This window comes from Pangasianodon hypophthalmus, chromosome 19, assembly GCF_027358585.1.
Source record: "Pangasianodon hypophthalmus isolate fPanHyp1 chromosome 19, fPanHyp1.pri, whole genome shotgun sequence".
In the NCBI taxonomy this organism is placed as follows: Eukaryota; Metazoa; Chordata; class Actinopteri; order Siluriformes; family Pangasiidae; genus Pangasianodon; species Pangasianodon hypophthalmus.
In genome coordinates this window covers 21,684,241-21,704,269 of record NC_069728.1, presented here as the reverse complement: position 1 = coordinate 21,704,269, position 20,029 = coordinate 21,684,241, and the positions used below count along the sequence as shown (strand labels likewise).

The 20,029-nt window shown below is 45.0% G+C and overlaps 1 protein-coding gene across 1 annotated transcript in view; it reads right to left on the bottom strand.

Annotated features, from left to right (window-relative positions):
* Positions 1-1,807: 1,807 nt before the first annotated feature.
* Positions 1,808-20,029, bottom strand: part of LOC113524628 (NACHT, LRR and PYD domains-containing protein 12-like) — a 66,552-nt gene continuing 48,330 nt past the window's right edge. Inside the window, exons 11-14 of the mRNA XM_053242168.1 lie at positions 18,188-18,361; positions 17,587-17,760; positions 16,116-16,292; positions 1,808-3,810 (exon numbers count right to left, since the gene is read on the bottom strand). Of these exons, the coding sequence (XP_053098143.1) occupies positions 3,720-3,810; positions 16,116-16,292; positions 17,587-17,760; positions 18,188-18,361 (616 nt within the window). The 3' untranslated portion in view covers positions 1,808-3,719. The remainder of the gene's footprint in view (positions 3,811-16,115; positions 16,293-17,586; positions 17,761-18,187; positions 18,362-20,029) is intronic.

The window sequence follows — 20,029 nt, the reverse complement described above, 5'->3', positions numbered from 1 at the left end:
CAGCGTGTCTGCATAGAGCAGCATGTCTGCATAGAGCAGCATGTATGCATAGAGCAGCGTGTCTGCATAGAGCCATGTGTCTGCATAGAGCCGTGTGTCTGCATAGAGCCGTGTGTCTGCATAGAGCAGCATGTCTGCATAGAGCCATGTGTCTGCATAGAGCAGCGTTTCTGCATAGAGCAGCGTGTCTGCATAGAGCAGCATGTATGCATAGAGCAGCGTGTCTGCATAGAGCCATGTGTCTGCATAGAGCCGTGTGTCTGCATAGAGCCGTGTGTCTGCATAGAGCAGCATGTCTGCATAGAGCCATGTGTCTGCATAGAGCAGCGTTTCTGCATAGAGCAGCGTTTCTGCATAGAGCCTTGTGTCTGCATAGAGCCGTGTGTCTGTATAGAGCAGCATGTCTGCATAGAGCACTGTGTCTGCAGAGAGCAGCATGTCTGCTTGAGCCACGTGTCTGCAAAGAGCCACAGCTTTTTGAAGTGAAGCTTCTGCTTGAAGAATGGCATCACTGGTTGGAGGGAGCTAACCACCCCTTCATAATCTTGACTGACCACAAAAACCTTGAGTAGATTAAGTCTGCAAAAAGACTAAACTCACGCTGGGCCCTCTTCTTTGCCAGGTTTGATTTTACCATCTCATATCGACCTGGATTGAAGAATGTCAAGGCAGACTCACTCTCATGACTCTACCCAGCTCCACCCAATGAAACCCCAGAGGAATGCATTTTACCAGTCACGTTTTGTGGGGGCCATCACATGGGATATTGACCGTGAGATCGAAAATGCCACAGAGGGGAGAATACCCTGGCCCTGCTCAGCAAGGAATTGGTACATACCTGAATACATCACAGAACATTACAGTAATCATGGTTAACATCGACCATTTCTCCAAGTCATTATGCCCGATTCCACTACCATCAGGATTTGGAGCAGCAGAACTACTCTTCAACAATTCCTTCAGGTACGTTGGCATGATTAGGACATCGTGAGTGACGGGGGAGCTCAGTTCACCTCATGTATCTTAGGTCGCTGTTCCCATAGAATGCCAACCTAACCACCTCACCTGCAGTGGACAAATGGTTCAGGCAGAGTGAGCAGGTATGGGAACAAACCCATCAACAGCTTGAACACACAGCCCAGGTAACCAAGGGGTTTGCTGATCATCACAGAGGACAAAATCCCCACTATGAACCTGGCGACTGAGTCTGACTGTCCACCAGGGACATTTGCATCACAAAGGGGTGCAGAAAACTAGCACATTGCTATCTTTGAACAGGCCAAGGATCTTGGCCTGTTCAAGATCCTAAAACATATCAATGAAGTCACATATAAACTGGACCTGCCATGTCACAGCCGCCTATCCCCATCGTTTCACGTCTTAAACCAGTGATACCAGGCCCCCTCGCTAAACACTCCCCCCCCCACACACACACACCACTTGCACTCCTTGACATCAAAGGTGAACCAGCTTATACCATCAAAGAAATCCTGGACTCAGACCAAAGGGACGGTTGCAATACTCATTCAGTGGGAGGGCTACAGACTTGAGAAAAGGAGCTGGATTCCAGCCCATGATGTACTCGACCCCATGCTATGCCAAGAATTCCATGCACATCACCCCAACCACCCTGGCCCATGTTGGTGCTAGGAACTCAGAGAAACTGGCACTCTAATCCAGCATAGTTGCAGTGCAAAGACAGAGTAAAGTCTGTGATGTCATTCAGCAACCATTGAAATTCTAACAGAATATTAGCTATAAACTTATAGTAAGTTAAATGGTAAGAATCAGAATCAGAATCAGAATGAGCTTTTATTGCCAAGTGTGCTTACACACACACACAAGGAATTTGACTTGGTATGAAGCTTCCAGAACACACATACCAATAAGATGGCAAGACATATAATAATAAAATTTACAAATAATAATAATATGAGAGAATATATAACACTGTACAATAGACCCAATAGGCTTAAACGGAATAGATACATGTACAGATATAATACAGCTATGTGCAAGGTGAAGGCAATGGCAGAAGCATTAAGGATATGTGTACAGGTAGTATAGTAAAGAATGAATTTACATATTGCGCAAAAATTGTATCCACAAAGAGGGAATACACTAAGAAGGACCTAGAAGTAGTTAACTGTTCATGAGGGAAATGGCTTGTGGGAAAAGCTGTTCTTGTGAAGCTTTATTAAAAGAAGGCTTTATTTAAATTGAAATACACAGTGAAATAATGAGCAGTTACAGAGTGAAGATAGCTACAACATGAAATTGTGGTAAATGATAATCGATACAGATAGTTAATGTGTTTTTACCCAGTACCAGGTTGTAGCTAACTTTAGGTTTACCTGCAGTAAAAAGAATTTAGCTAGCTGACATGTTAACTATTTTAGCCTAGGTGGGAATTTTATCACAGTGTGAGTGAGGGACAACTATAGAAATATATAAATTCTTGAATATATAATCATGTTGAAAAAAAAATCTTGAATAGATAATCATTTTAGATTATGTAATGTTATTGACAGCTCTTTATATTCTTTTGTTTCATGTCTGTAGCTGTGGATTGTTAATAAATTACCAAAACACTCCCAAAACTGTTCCAGATCTGTGCCTTTACCCAAGAGAAAAGCTATTTATCAATAAGCCTGACTAAGCAGATTTGTTTTCAAACTAGACTGAAAAATTAAGACTGTGTCCTTAAAAATTGAGACTGAATCATGAATAATTAAGAATATTGTCAGAGGAAAACATTACTGTATGTAAAAAAAATGAATCTGAAACCTTAAAGTTCTTGAAGTGTTCCTAAAGAGTGACTTATCACTGTTTTCACTTAAGCGTAGTCATTAAAGTCATGAACCTTGTTCTTGAAGTGACAGTAAAATGTTTTAGCACAATATTAATGATGTATTGTATGCATCACAGTGTGTCTATAGAATATGTGGTATATTTGTGGTGATATGATCTATTGTTCAGCTCCATCAACTACCAGGTCAACCACCAGGTCAACCACTTCATCCACATTGTCCAGCTCCATGTCCAACTATCTGACACGAGGCTGACTGTAACACGTGTAATGTACTACAGGCTTGTCGTTGAGTTTGTGAGTATAGTTGTAGTCATTAGCTGCTGCTTAATGTAGATGAAACATTAATCTGTGTATCTGTGCTCTTTTCCATATATATGCTATATACATATGCTCTCACGTGTTCACTCAGGTTTGTTGACGGTGGAGTGGCTGGCTGCCCTATATCCCAGGGTGCCCTCATGTATGTGTTACCTTCTGGCTCTCCCTTTTAGTTATGCTGTCATAGCTAGTCTTGCCGAGTCCCTGCTTGCACTCTGCAAGTACATTGTCCTTATCCATTGCGGGACAAATGGTTACCTAACAATCTCTCCCCCTCTCTCCTTCTCTCCCTCTCTTTCTCTCTCTCTGTTATAGAGGGGATTTATTTATAATTGCACTATCCGGTGTCACCCAGATGAGGATGGGTTTGCGTCTGAGTCTGGTTCCTCTTAAGGTATCACTGTGTTGTGTGTAGATGCTGAGGGATTTGACTTTGGATTGTGAAATATGTTATTAAAGCCTGAAGTAATGTGTAGCTGAGTGTATAAAAGGATGTGATCAGTCATGGTTATCGTTATGGGACTTCTACATCTGAGTATGAATGATTCAGCTTACAAACTGCTTGAAATGTGGGACGGGTTCTAATGGTTTACCAAAACTTTAGCCAAGAAAAGAAGCTTGAAGTTTGAGTACTCGTGTTGGTGCTGGTGGGCCGAGCTGGAGCGATATACACCTCAATGCTGTAAGACAGAGAACAGGACAGAATGACAGACAACATTAATCACAGTTGATTCTCTGCATCCTTACAAACAACATCAGTGTAGACACACATACATACACACACACACACACACACACACATACATAGGTCCATTCACCTCTCCTCATCCTCCTAAACAGTGTGTGAGGATGAGGGTGGAATTTTAAAACTGTTTTAGATGTTTAGCAGCTACAGTATTTGCTTTGTTGGGGGTTGTCACTCTTAAATCATTTATATATTTTTTGTAACATGTTATATTTCAGACAATAGTGAGTTTTGTGTGTGTATCCCCTACCCCCTCATTTACACCCATCCCTATCCACCTCTAGTAACAAAAAGAAGAAAATATATATGAGAAGAAAAGGAAGAAGAAGGAGAAAATTAGAAAAGAGACAATAATAATAAAGAAATGACAGTGATAATAATAGTAATAATAGTAATAGTAATAGTAATAATAATAATAATAATAAAGAACATGGTTTAGTCTCAGTGGAAACAGGGGCGTGCTTGAGCGCCAGTTTGTGAATGGAGGGTGGAGTCGGAGAAGGTTAGTGATAAGGAATACACACCTGCGGAGAATTCCATTAATGAATGTTCTGTGTTGTAGTGAGCAGTGGCGAGGATAAAGAGGGGAGAAAAGAGCACCTCGAGAGCAAGCGCTGGACAGAAGAGAGCTCAGTGTGTGTGTGTTCATTCATGTGCGTGAGATTAAAACTGCACCGCTGAAAAGCGAGTCAGTACAGCAAAGTGAAAGTAAAATAAAAGCTGCTTTGTGGGCTCAAACCCAGCCTGCCTCCCGTCTCCTCATTTCCCCCCCCATAAGAGATCTTTCACACAGGTGCTGAAACCCGGTATCCTTGAGGAGAAATGCTGATGTGAATTCCTCGCTGCTGGCCACCATTGTTGAATCTTTTGCTGGTCTCCACCAGACACAGCATCAAACCCGACTGGAGCTGCGGAACAACCAGGAGCAACAGTTCCAGGCACTGTTCCAAGCACAAGTGGAGGACCGGCAGGCGTCCTAGGAATTGCTCCAAGCCGTGAGTTCTCCAGCTGTTGTCCTGGCGGCTGAGACGCCCCTGCCGCACACCGCCCTGGCGAAGATGGCTCCGCAAGACAACCCTGAGGCCTATATCGAGCTGTTCGAGCGTGCAGCCAGGGCATGGAGATGGCCTGAGGCCCAGTGGGTGGCAAGCCTATTGCCGCTGTTCACCAGGGAAGCCCAGCTTGAGGCCCAACAGCTTCCGGCCTTGCTTCAGCTGGAGTGCCCGATCCTGAGATGGGCGATACTGCAGGGGGTCGGCGGGACCCATGAACAACATCGCCAGCACTTCCGAATGCCGGCATTCGGCAAAGTTGGTCGACCGTTCGCGAAAGCTCAGACGCTCATGGACGCCTGCCAGAGGTGGCTACTGGCCAAGGAGCGTGACGCTGGGGAAATCGTAGATCTTGTGGTGCTGGAGCAATTTGTTGGTTCAGCTGGCTGAAGACCACCTGGCAGCATATCTGGGGACAGACGGACCCTCTTCTTCCAATCTCTCTCTCTCTCCCACTCTCAGGTTCCTCCCCCGTCCCACTTCCCTCTTTCCTCTTCCCTCTCCTGGAAAGCGGGGACACCCCCCCAAACCCGGTCCCTGATCTTGTTCTCCTCTCCCCTCTCCTTCTATAGCTTCCTCTTCTCCAGAGGTGAGGAAATCCAGGGCTACAGGTGGGGGAGTGAAGCCTGGGCCAGTGTGCTGGTGCTGCGGGGAGCCTGGGCACTTCTAGGATCAATGCCCCGTGATAGAGATGGGGGTGTTCATCCGGATCCCTGACGTGCTGCCAATCGCCCCCGATCAAGCTGGAGCTGGGGCTGGGGAGATGGTACCGGGCCTGTCGATGTCAGCTTCATGTCAGGGGGACACAGAGTGGGAAGGGCCTCGCTCCTCCCCTCTTGGCGGGAATTCCCCTTGGGGATTTCCCCCTGGAGCAGTCATGCAACGAGACCCTCAGGCACACCCTCGACCAAGTGAGAGTAATCGATGGTCAGCAAGTTCAGCCTAATGTTGCGCTCTCCCACCCCTATTTTTCAATTATTAAGGATAGGTTATATAGATTATATCCACCCCAAAAGTGCCATTGTTTCCCTTACCGTTAATCGAGGTCCCTTTCGAAAGAATTGGTATGGACCTCATCAGGCCATTAGATCAGACTATATGAGGGCATCGCTTTGTCCTAGTTTTAGTGGACTATGCAACGCAATACCCGGAAGCAGTGCCGCTCTGCTCCATCTCAGCACGTAGTGCGGCAGATGCACTCTTCTGCATTATCTCCCTGGTAGGGATCCAGAAGGAGATCCTGACCGATCAGGGCACGACATTTATGTCATGAACACTATGAAAACTGTATGAATTGCTGGGCATTAAGTCGCACAAATCTGGCTGTATAACAGGGGTACTCGGCTAAGGGAATTCACCCCGGGAGATCAAGTGCTGTGCTTACTTCCCACATCAAGCTCTATATTACTTGCCAAGTGGCAAGGGCCCTTTGAGGTCACATGGTGAGTTGGGGATGTTGACTATGAGGTCAGACGAATGGAGAGGGGCGGGGCGGTACCAATTTACCACCATAACATCCTCAAACTATGGAGGGAGGGGGTGCCTGGGGGAACTGGCGATGGTGGTTCTGGAGAGGGAGGAGCTAGGGCCAGAGGTTAATCCCGAAACAGGAGGCCACCTCTTGCTGTCCCAACTCACAGTCATTGCCAAGTTGCAAGCGGAGTTTGCTGACATGCTCTGACTCTCTATAGGAGTAATCAAGTAGTCCCACAGTGACTGGAGCAGTCTGGGGGTCTTGGTTCCCAAGGCCGACAGGTCGGTCCAGTTTTGTGTGAACTTTAGAAAAGTCAACATGGTGTCTAAATTTGATGCATACCCAATGCTGTGCATTGACACACTGCTTGATTGGTTAGGTGCGACTCATTTTTATTCAACACTGGATTTGACAAAGGGATATTGGCAGATTCCCTTGACATCTTAAAATTGGCAGATTCCCTTGACATCTTCCCTTGAAAAAAAATGACCTTTTCCACTCTGTTCGGTTTACACCAGTTCATCACACTTACATTTGGGCTGTTTGGGGCTCCTGCAACATTCTAACTCCTGGACAGAGTCCTTTGCACAAGATGCATATGCCCCTGCATACTTTGATGAAATTATCATTTATAGTAATGATATAAAGCAGCATTTAAAACATCTATTGGCTATCCTAAGTTCCTTGAGACAGACAGGACTTACAGCAAATCCATAAAAGTGTGCAATTGGGCAGTTGGAAGTACAGTATCTGGGCTTCCACGTGGGTCATGGGCAGGTTTGTCCCCAAACTGATAAGACAGACCCATGCCATCAGGCTTTTACTAAGGTAAAGGCTGCACTCTGTGGCAGAGCACTTTTACATTCCCCTGACTTCTCTCTCCCTTTTGTTTTGCAGACATATGCATCTTAGTGGTGGAGGGGGAGGAGCACCTAGAGACAGTAGAGGTGGGTGTTCTTCACCCTCCAGTACTACCTGTTGGGACAGGCCTTCACCCTCTGTTCGGACCATGCCCTGCTCCAGTGGCTCCACCGCATGAAGGACGCCAACGCACAGATCACTCTGTGTTGGTATCTGGCACTTCAGCCATTTAAGTTCAAGGTGGTCCACAGGCTGGGGCGCAGATGGCTGTGGTGGATTTCCTCTCTTGGCAAGGGGAGGGGGGAGTCAGCGGGAGGCCGGACGGCTCCCCAGCCTGAGTCGAGCAGTGGGGTTATATGGAAGCAGGGCCGTGCTCGAGCACCTTTTGTGAATGGAGGGCGGAGTCGGAGAAGGTGAGTGGTAAGGAATGCACGCCTGCGGAGAATTCCATTAATGAATGTTCTGTGTTGCAGTGAGCAGTGGCAAGGATAAAGAAAGAAAAAAAGAGCACCTCAAGAGAGAAATCTGGAGAGAAGAGAGCTCAGTGTGTGTGTGTGTGGTTGTTCATGTGTGTGAGGTTAAAAGTGAACTGCTGAAAAGCAAGTCAGTTAAACAAAGTGAAACTAAAATAAAAGCTGCTTTGTGGGCTCAAGCCTGCCTCCCGTCTCCTCATTTCCACCCCATAAGGGATCTTTCACAGTCGCCTTCCCAACCCAACTGCAGTTCCATTTCTATTTAGTTAGAGAGATCAGTAAACAGACAGACAGACAGACAGACAAGAATTAGACAGACGAATTTAGGATTCTTAGTCTTATTTGAAATGTGATTTGTGATAAGGATAAATTTAAATTTAAAATGTATTTCTGGATTTCTTTTTTTGTAAAGCTGCTTTGTGAAAATGTCCATTGTTAAAAGTGTTATATACATAAAATTGATAATTGTGATGATGATGATGATAATTTGCTATCAGGGTTATACAGTGCTTTATACGGTGCTTTGCAAAATGCATTCAGCCTGCCTAAAATTCATCAGATTTGTTTGGATTACAAATGACACAGATTGTTCCAGCCAGTATTTTTATTTCAAACCAATATGCTCTTAAAGTAAAATTTCAATGTCAAAACTCATTATTTGCCAGCAGATTTAAAAAAAAAAAAAGAAAACAGAAAAATGCTGCTTGCGTAAGTATTCAACCCCTTTAGACTAGTACTTATCAGCTGCAGTGACTGCAATTTTCAGACAGTGCCACAGATTCTCAGTGGGATTCATATCTGGACTATTCACTGTAGAATGTTCACCTTTTTGATTTTAACCTCTCCTGCATTGCTTTGACCTTCTGTTTGGGATCATTGTCCTGCTGAAATTTTCTCCCAAGCTTTTGTTTTTTTAGCAGAATGAAGCAGGTTGTCTTGTAAAATCCCCCTGTATTTTGCTCCATTCAATCTCCCTTCAATTTTAACAAGAAGCCCAGGTTCTGAGGATGAAAAGTGTCCCCAGTGAATGATGCGACCACTATTATAGTACACTAGTGTTAATTGAGGTGTGGCCTACGTTAGGTTTGCACCACATATAGTGCTTTCAAATTTACCCAATTACAGTATATCAATCTTCACACCATACCCTCCCTCCCCCCCCCATCTTTACTGGGTCTTATGTGTAACGAATCCAGCCTCCGTGGTTCCCTCTGATCATCACCAGAGGTCACCATCACCCGAGTATTGACTTTCCTCTCTAAAATACATTTCCCATCACCCTGCGCCCAGCACTGATTACGAGCTCACCTGCAGCCTTTTACCGGGACTACTTAAGCCTCTGCCTCTCGCTCACTCTTTGCGAAGTCTTGTTTTGCCCCGGCTGACATTTCTGAGCGTTTGTATCTTCGTTGTTGGATTTCCGTGTTTGACCTTGGACTGTTTTTTCTCGTTTCTGGATTCTTTGCTGCCTGCCCTGACCATCTGCCTGTTTGATCACTCTGCCTTTGTTTCGCCTCTGATTACCCTGTTTCGCTGTTGCTCGACCACGCCTGTACGACTGTGTCTGCCTTTTATTAAATGCTGCTAATGGATCCCCATTCTGTTGACTCCGCGTTACAGAAGACTTCGCCACCTCTCGATCCAGCAGCGGTCTACAGACTCTCTACCGAAGTCTCTGCCCAGGCAAACGTGCTAGCCGCCCATCAACAACAGCTAGCATGCCTCACATCTCTCACGGAGGAATTAGTAAAAACTTTGCAAGCGATACGGCTACCTTCTTCCGAATCTGCCTCACCGTCAGTAGAGCCAGCACCCCAAGCACCTCCTCCGAGTCATGCTACGGCTAGCCCTCGCTTAGCTTAGCCGGAAAAGTTCGACGGCACACCGGCGAGATGTAAGGGTTTTTTGCTCCAATGCTCCTTGTCTGTCTCGCAACAGCCAGCGCCATTTCCCACGGAAGAGAGTCGCATCTCATTTGTTTGCTCTCTCCTGTCTGGCAAGGCGTTAGACTGGGCCACCGCCGTGTGGAATTTCACTCGACCAGCCTTTTCCTCATTTGAGGCGTTTTTGCAGCGATTTCGGGAGGTGTTTGATCTGCGCGAGGGAGGAGATGGAGCGGGTGAACAAATTCTCACGCTGCGTCAGGGGGAAAAAACGGCAGCGGATTTTGCCCTATCATTTCGCACACTGGCTGCACGGATGGTCTGATGACCCCTTAAAGCTGCTTTTCCGCAAGGGTCTAAACCTGGAGTTACAGGCTGAGCTCGCCTGTTGAGATGAGGGAAAGACCTTGGATCAGCTGATTAATCTTGCCATTCGCATTGACAATCTGATTCGCTCTAGGAGGCCCAGCAGGGGTTCGGCACTTCGTTCACCGAGCCCTCCGTTAATGCCTGAGCAAGAAGCGATGCAGGTGGGACACGCTCGTATCTCTCCCGAGGAAAGAGATCGTCGTTATCATAGAAACCTCTGCCTCTACTCCAAGCCGGTCATGTGAAAGCTTCCTGCCCCACAAGACCCAAGCAACATGCTCCCTCTGCGGTGAGTCAATCATCTCATATTTCAAAGTGTATTAAGGTACCTGTTAAATTAGCCTCTAGTAATGGGGTGGTAGAGACAATGGCTCTAATCGATTCTGGAGCAGCAGGAAATTTTATTGATGCTGGCTTCGCTAAAGTTCATGACCTCCCTCTCATACCCTGTAAATCTCCTTTGGCAGTGGCAGTGTTAGACGGAAGACCTCTGGGCGCCGGTCAGGTCCTATACACCACCAATGACATCTGCCTGACATACAAGCTTCCAATAACCCAGTTATTCTGGGACTACCCTGGCTTCAGCTCCACGAACCACAGATCTCATGGACTGAGGGTCAAATCATTAACTGGTCGGCCAAGTATTTTGCACAGTGTCTTCAGACCCTGGAACTGACGTCACTTAAAGCAGTCATCGTCAAGAAGGACCCTCTGCCCTCAGCCAACCTTCCTTCGGAGTATGCTGATCTAGCTGAGGCATTCAGCAGGTCCAACGCTGCCCAACTACCGCCACATCGGTCTAGCGACTGTGCCATCGAGCTTCTCCCTGGTTCTACACCACCCAGAGGCAGAATATTTCCTCTTTCACAACCAGAGACTGAAGCCATGAAAGCCTACATTGAGGAAGAACTGGCTAAGGGCTTCATCGTTCCATCTACGTCTCCTGCTTCCGCCGGATTCTTCTTTGTCAAAAAGAGAGATGGGGGTCTTCGGCCCTGTATTGATTATAGAGGTTTAAACGAAATAACTGTCAAGTTCCGGTACCCTTTACCTCTAGTTCCACCGGCTCTGGAGCAGCTTCGCTCCGCCAAACACTACACCAAGCTTCGATCTGTGCAATGCCTACAATCTGATTCGCATAAAGGAGGGGGACGAGTGGAAGACTGCCTTCTCCACCACTTCTGGGCACTATGAGTACCGGGTCATTCCGTTCGGGCTCGTCAACAGTCCCTCAGTCTTCCAGGCATTCGTAAACGATGTATTCCGTGACATGCTGAATAGATGGGTCATCGTCTACATGGATGACATTCTCATTTACTCCAACTCTCTTGAAACACACATTCACCATGTCAGAGCTGTACTACAACGTTTCATCTCCCACCAGTTACAGTCAGGTCCATAAATATTGGGACATCGACACAATTCTAACATTTTTGGCTCTATACACCACCACAATGGATTTCAAATGAAACGAACAAGATGTGCTTTAACTGCAGACTGTCAGCCTTAATTTGAGGGTATTTACATCCAAATCAGGTGAACAGTGTAGGAAATATAATACAGAATAATAATCATAAATCAAACTTTCACTTTTTAATACTTGGTTGCAAATCCTTTGCAGTCAATAACAGCCCGAAATCTGGAACGCATAGACATCACTAGACGCTGGGTTTCATCCCTGGTGATGCTCTGCCAGGCCTCTACTGCAACTGTCTTCAGTTCCTGCTTGTTCTTGGGGCATTTTCCCTTCAGTTTTGTCTTCAGCAAGTGAAATGCATGCTCAATCGGATTCAGGTCAGGTGATTGACTTGGCCATTGCATAACAGTCCACTTCTTTCCCTTCAAAAACTCTTTGGTTGCTTTTGCAGTATGCTTTGGGTCATTGTCCATCTGCACTGTGAAGCGCTGTCCAATAAGTTCTGAAGCATTTGGCTGAATATGAGCAGATAATATTGCCCGAAACACTTCAGAATTCATCCTGCTGCTTTTGTCAGCAGTCACATCATCAATAAATACAAGAGAACCAGTTCCATTGGCAGCCATACATGCCCACGCCATGACACTACCACCACCATGCTTCACTGATGGGGTGGTATGCTTAGGATCATGAGCAGTTCCGTTCCTTCTCCATACTCTTCTCTTCCCATCACTCTGGTACAAGTTGATCTTGGTCTCATCTGTCCATAGGATGTTGTTCCAGAACTGTGAAGGCTTTTTTAGATGTCGTTTGGCAAACTCTAATCTGGCCTTCCTGTTTTTGAGGCTCACCAATGGTTTACATCTTGTGGTGAACCCTCTGTATTCACTCTGGTGAAGTCTTCTCTTGATTGTTGACTTTGACACACATACACCTACCTCCTGGAGAGTGTTCTTGATCTGGCCAACTGTTGTGAAGGGTGTTTTCTTCACCAGGGAAAGAATTCTTCGGTCATCCACCACAGTTGTTTTCCGTGGTCTTCCGGGTGTTTTGGTGTTGCTGAGCTCACCGGTGCGTTCCTTCTTTTTAAGAATGTTCCAAACAGTTGTTTTGGCCACGCCTAATGTTTTTGCTATCTCTCTGATGGGTTTGTTTTGTTTTTTCAGCCTAATGATGGCTTGAGAGTTGACAGCAACAGATTCCAAATGCAAATAGCACACTTGAAATGAACTCTGGACCTTTTATCTGCTCATTGTAATTGGGATAATGACAGACTAACACACACCTGGCCATGGAACAGCTGAGAAGCCAATTGTCCCATCACTTTTGGTCCCTTAACAAGTGGGAGGCACATATGCAAACTGTTGTAATTCCTACACCGTTCACCTGATTTGGATGTATACCCTCAAATTAAAGCTGACAGTCTGCAGTTAAAGCACATCTTGTTCGTTTCATTTGAAATCCATTGTGGTGGTGTATAGAGCCAAAAATGTTAGAATTGTGTCGATGTCCCAATATTTATGGACCTGACTGTATATGCTAAAGCAGAGAAATGTGAGTTTCACCAGACTTCCACCACGTTCCTGGGATATGTGGTCAGTCCTGAGGGAGTGGCGATGGATGATAGCAAAGTGCAGGCTCTCCTGAACTGGCCCCAACCTACGACTGTCAAGGAGATGCAGAGATTCCTTGGATTCGCCAACTTTTACAGACGATTCATCAGAGACTTCAGCTCCATCGCAGCCCCCCTGACTTCAATGACTAAGAGGAGGAGAGGCCGCTTATCCTGGTCGCCCGTAGCTGACAGAGCCTTTACTCACCTCAAGGAACTTTTCTCTACTGCACCTACACCCCATCACCCTAATCCTGAACGCGAGTTCATAGTGGAGGTAGATGCCTCTAGCACAGGCGTCGGGGCCGTTCTTTCGCAACGTCATGGCAGTCCACCCAAACTCTTCCCCTGTGCCTACTTCTCTCGCAAGCTTAACCAAGTGGAACAGAATTATCATGTGGGGAACCGCGAACTATTGGCTATGAAGGTGGCCCTGGAGGAGTGGCGACATTGGCTTGAGGGAGCCAAATTTCCCTTCTCGGTTCTCACTGACCATCGCAATCTGGAATATCTCCGCTCTGCAAAGAGACTCAATCACAGACAGGCTATGTGGGCATTATTCTTCACACGGTTCCAGTTCACAGTAACTTATCGTCCAGGTTCCAAGAACACCAAAGCAGATGCGCTTTCTCTCCAGTTTGAGTCCGCTTACCAACCCCTTTCTCCCGATCCCATCTTACCTACCACTCTCATCGTGGCACCAGTGCAGTGGGACATCATGACTGAAATTGCGGAGATACAGGGCATGGATCCCATACCGGCTGCATGTCCTCCAAACAGGACCTTTGTACCTCTTTCCCTGAGGAACAGAGTTATTCAACAGGCTCATGACCTCCCTGGCTCTGGACACCCCGGAATAACGGCGTCCATCCAACTCCTCACCAACAAATTCTGGTGGCCCTCACTTCGTACTGACACCATTGCATACACTGAGAACTGTGTAACTTTCAACACCACCAAATCCTCTAAACAGTTACCGGCGGGTTTGCTTCAGCCTCAACCCATTCCTCAGAGACCCTGGTCCCACATCGCCATCGACTTTATCACCGACCTCCCCAAATCCAGAGCCAATACCACCATTCTTACTGTTGTTGATCGCTTCTCTAAGTCCTGTCGCCTGATACCCTTACCCAAACTACCCACAGCCCTAGAAACAGCAGAGACTCTGTGCAGTTATGTGTTCCACTTCTACGGACTCCCCGAAGATATCATCTCGGACAGAGGCCCTCAGTTCACTTCTCACGTATGGACAGCTTTCTTCAAACATCTCGACATTACCATAAGTCTTACCTCGGGCTAGCATCCTGAATCCAATGGGCAAACCGAGCGGCTCAATCAAGAGATCACTCGCTTTCTAAAATCCTACTGTCACCGCAATCAAGCTGATCGGAGCCGATATCTGTTTTGGGCAGAATACGCACAAAATAACCTGTGCAAACAATCCACCAGGCTTACACCCTTCCAATGCGTGCTTGGGTTCCAACCACCTCTCTTTCCCTGGTCTGGGGAGCCCACAGAATTACCCGCAGTTAATGACTGGTTCAGGAGGAGTGAAACTACCTGGAACGAGGCCCATACCCATCTCCAACGTGCCATCAGGAGACAGAAGGAACAAGCAGATCACCACCGACGTCTGAACCCTGAGTATGTCCCGGGATCGTGGGTCTGGCTCTCCACTCGAGACCTCCGGCTCCGACTACCCTGCCGCAAACTCAGTCCCAGGTACGTGGGTCCATTCAAAGTCGTTAAACAAATAACCCCTGTTTCTTATCGTTTGGCCTTACCTCCACAATATCGTATCTCACCCACTTTTCATGTCTCTCTGCTCAAGGCTGCTGGTGCTCCGAGAAGGGCGGACGACCTAGATGAGGCCCGGAACCAGGGACCCCCTCCCCTCATCATCGACGGTGAGGAGGCATATCAGGTGCAGGAAATCTTAAACTCTCGGCGCCGGGGAGGAGTCCTGCAATATCTCGTGGACTGGGAGGGGTACAGACCGGAGGAGAGGTCCTGGGTCGATGCCAAGGACATTCTTGACCCGTCTCTTACTACTGACTTCCACAGGACCCATCCAGATAAACCGGCCCCTCGTTCTCGCGGAAGACCCCGGCGTCGTCTGCCTTCTCACGTCAGGAGCCGCTCACAGGAGGGGGGCTCTGTAACGAATCCGGCCTCTGTGGTTCCCCCTGATCGTTACTAGAGGTCACCATCACCCGAGTATTGACTTTCCTCTCTAAAATACATTTCCCATCACCCCGCACCCAGCACTGATTACGAGCTCACCTGCAGCCTATTACCGGGACTACTTAAGCCTCTGCCTCTCGCTCACTCTTTGCGAAGTCTTGTTTTGCCCCGGCTGACATTTCTGAGCGTTTGTATCTTCTTTGTTGGATTACAGTGTTTGACCTTGGACTGTTTTTTCTCGTTTCTGGATTCTTTGCTGCCTGCCCTGACCATCTGCCTGTTTGATTACTCTGCTTTTGTCTCGCCTCTGATTACCCTGTTTTGCTGTTGCTCGACCACGCCTGTACGACTGTGTCTGCCTTTTATTAAAGGCTGCTAATGGATCCCCATTCTGTTGACTCCGCGTTACATTATGTAATTATCAGCTTCTTTAAATTCTTGATTTTCTTTGAAATACTTGCTGATCAATAATTAATTTTGAAAATTCACTTTAAGAGAACATGAGTTTGCAATTAAAAATACAGGAAGAAGATACTGTGGGTGTATGTTTACATGGAGCAAGTGGTAATAATTTTGTTTTAAATAATTTCCAACAAGCTTTCAGGGTTGTTGAGATTACTGTATCAGTGAAGCAGACCTGTTGTTTTATAGCTGTACTGAGAAACAGCAGGTCAGATAATGCAATTGTTTAACATTCTGACTAACCCTGAGTTGTTCTGTTGGTTTGGATTGGTTCATTTACTGAGATATTGTAGTTGGTTTACAAGGGTTGGAAATTGGGTGCTTCTACACCCTCTTTTGCTATTCTGTACATTGGCAAGTTTAATAGTCGGTTTCTTGTTTTTCCAGTAGAATTTGTTAATGAATGAGTCTAGTAAATTAAACCAATATTATACATTATTTACTGTAACTCACTCCAGTGTCTCCAGTTTACAGTGTGGATCCTTCTGTAGATCAGAGAGCAGCTTCACTCCTGATTCTCCTGCTTCATTACCAAACAAATTCAGTTCTCTCAGGTGTGATGAGGAGTTTGACCTCAGAGCTGAAGCCAGAGCAGCACAACCTTCATCTGTAATACTGCACTCAGACATCCTGCAAGAAAGAAAAACTTCTCACATTTAGCTTTAGCACTGAAATAATGTACTACACAAAATCTTTACAGTTTTATGCATAAGTTTGGGCAACCCAAACTTGGCCAAATGACACATTTTGTTAATTTTTGAAGTGAAAAGAAGTAAACACAACCTCTACAGCAACCTATTATTTTTTCTGCAGATATTAATGCTGAGTTACTTTACAATTTGAATTGAACTTAAAAATACTAAGTGAGGACTTAGTAACACCCCTTTGGGAAATATCACAGCTTGCAAACACTTTTTGTAGCCAGCTAGGAGTCTTTTGATATTTAATGAGTTTTCACCCATGTTTCTGTCCAGAATGCTTCTATTTCTGAGCTATTCTTGGGCCATCTTGCATGCACACAATGTTTAATGTCTACACACAAATTTTTAATGATGCTCAAGTCAGGAGACTGTAAGAGACATTCCAAAAGCTTCAGCTTGCCTTTCTTGAAGTAGTTTGTGGTGGATTTTGAATTTGTGTCACATTTACTTCCAGAATTTTTTGATAATTACTAGAATGCATTCTTCCATCTATGTTTGCAATGTTTCCTGTTTCACTGGCTGCTACACAACCCAACAGCAGCTGGCAAGGTATTCTTTTCATCAAATGCTAGTCCTTTTTTCTCCAAACATGTCTTTGGCGATTGTGGCCAAAGAGTTCCATTTTTTACTTCTTCATTCCACAGTATTCATTTCCAAAATGCCTCTGACTTATCTAGATGACATTCTGTGATGACATGGCAGGTACGATTTCTTTCTGATGACTCTTCCATGCAGATCATATTTGTGCAAGCAATGTGCAGATTAGAACAGTGCACCCCTATTCCTGTGTCAGCTAAACATTGCTGCAGGTCCTTAGTGTCATCTGAAGGTTTTGCTTTGCCTTTCTACCCAGTGTACCGGCAGTTCTATCTGAGCGTTTTCATGGTCTTCCAGATCTTGCCTTGACTTCCACAGTTCCCCTTTACTGCTGTTTCTCAATGACATTTCAGATAGTGGAAATTGTGAGCTGAAATATATTTTTATAACCTCCCCCTGCTTTGTAGGCATTAATTAGATTAATTTTCAAATCTCCAGTGAGGTGCTTATAAGAGCCCATGGTTGTTGGGTGTTACCACAAGGTTGGAAGAGTCAGAGAATTTATTACACTCTGGAATAGCTGAATTGTAACTATGCAATAACAGAATGAACTTAAAAAAAAAATTAAAATAGTTAGCCACAAAGGTTGTGTGTGTGTGCGTGTGTGTGTGTGTGCGTGTGTGTACCTCAGTTTCTCCAGTTTACAGTGTAGATTCTCCAGTCCAGCAGAGAGCAGCTTCACTCCTGAATCCTGCAGGTTATTGTGACTCAGGTTCAGTTCTCTCAGACTGGAGGACTTAGAGCTGAGAACTGAGGACAGAACTCCACAGCTTTCCTCTGTCAGATTACATTTCCAAACCCTTTAAAGAAATTATGATATATTTAATTTATTTATCCAATTGTGAAATTAGGTGTGATTCCACCAGTTGGGAAATAAACTGTCTGCCTGAACACAGGGTTCTAATGTCAGGATGAAAATATAAAATGAACAGCCTGTGTATAAAAGTGGCTGAGAAAATGACACCAAGAAAAAGAAAGGGATGGATAAAGGTATGGATACAAGATCAAAACAGGTATAATTACAATTCATAAGTACAATTTTTTTGTATTTATAATATATAATTATTCTAGAAATTAAATCTGATTCTCATGTACACATTCAGTTTCTTTAAAACATTTAAAGCAACTCCCCTATCAAAAAACCTATGACCTCATGCGCACACACATACACACACACACTCATAATGAATTTTGTGTGTAATCTTTAGCGATAAGTGATTATCTTACTTTATGATCTCTAGTTTACAGTGTGGATTCTCCAGTCCAACAGAGAGCAGCTTCACTCCTGAATCCTGCAGTTTATTGTTACTCAGGTCCAGGTCTTTCAGACTGGAGGAGTTTGAGCTGAGAACTGAGGACAAAACTCTACAGCTTTCCTCTGTCAGATTACAATCACGCAACCTGAAAGAGAAATTATATTTGATATACAGTATTTATCTTTTTATCTGTATTGTGAAATTACTGGTGTTTCCACCAGTTGGGAAATAAACTTTCTACCTGAACACAAGGTTCTATATCAGGATAAAAATAACCTTTGCTCGTGGACAGATCCATCTGTCTCACCTCATATGAGATCATATATTTAGTACACTATGGTAGAGCCACAGTGTGTACAGGAAGAGAGAAATATGTTGCCCTGGTTGAGGTGAGCCCTGGGGTTGTGGAGGTACAAGTGTGGATATTGTACAAGTGGGGGGAGGGCTCAGGTTGATTTTTTTAAGTGAATAGCAGTAAACACAATCTCTGCAGCAAACTGTTTTGAACATGTTTTCTGCAAAGACTAATGCACAGTTATAAGTAATAGGTTATAAAGTTCAATTATGAACTTCAAAAATAGAAAAAAATAAATCAGAATTATAGCTTCACCTTTCCAGTTGTAAAGTTAATTATCTTTTTAGGAGTTTCAGCTGATGACAATTCTAGAGGATAAATTCTCTGACTCTTCAAACTTTGTGCCAACATTTAATGACCATGAACTCCTCTAAACAATGAATCTAACTGGTGAGTACAAAGCAGAGGAAAGCTATAAAATGATAAAGCACTTCCAGCTCCCATTTCCACTATCTGAAATGTCATTAAGAAATGGCAGTTAAGGGGAACTGTAGGAGTCAAGGCAAGATCTGGAAGACCAAGAAAACTCTCAGATAGAATTGTCCATATACTGGGCAGAAAGGAAAAGCAAAAATGATAATAAGGACGTGTAGGAAGGGTTAGCTGATACAGGAGTGATGGTGCACTGTTCTACTCTGCAGTATTGTAGTATAAGTATATGTATAAGTAACTACTGTTTTTTTTATTATTTGCTGCAGAGATTGAACAGTGTGACCAAGAGGGATGTGTCCAAGGTAGAGGACTCACTCATTATTGACCCAGGCAGAGTGGTACTATACTTTAGATTTAGCCAGTGGCTACTGGCAGGAGAGGACAGATGAGAGTTTGGGTGGTAATATGGTGTCACACAGATGAGGATAGGTTCCCGTTTGAGTCTGGTTCCTCTCAAGGATTCTTCCTCATGTTGTCTCAGGGAGTTCTTCCTCACCACCTTAACCCTTGATTAAAAAAACCTGACCTCAAACCTTGTCAGCTCCCCGTTATCTCCAACATCCTAGAAAAGGTTGTAGCACAGCAGATAGGCTCATACTTGCAGAGGAATAAAATGAATAAAAGTCTATCAGTCAGGATTTAGGCCTCATCATAGCACAGAGACAGCACTGCTTGAAGTGGTAAATTACCCATTACAGGCCTCTGATCAGGGTTGTGTCTCCTCACATTGCTTGACCTTAGTGCAGCGTTTGACACCATTGATCATTCTGTTCTCCTCGATAGACTAGAAAATGTAGTAGGTGTTAAGGGAACGGCCCTTTCCTGGTTCAGGTCTTATTTGACTGATCGTTATCAGGTTGTAGACGTAAATAGTGACTTCTCCACACATACTAAGGTAAAGTTTGGAGTTCTGCAAGGCTCTGTTTTAGGCCCACTGCTCTTTTCTTTATATATACTACCTCTGGGCAAAATTATTCCTAAACATGGTATTAGGTTCAACTGTTATGCTGATGACACAGTTGTATG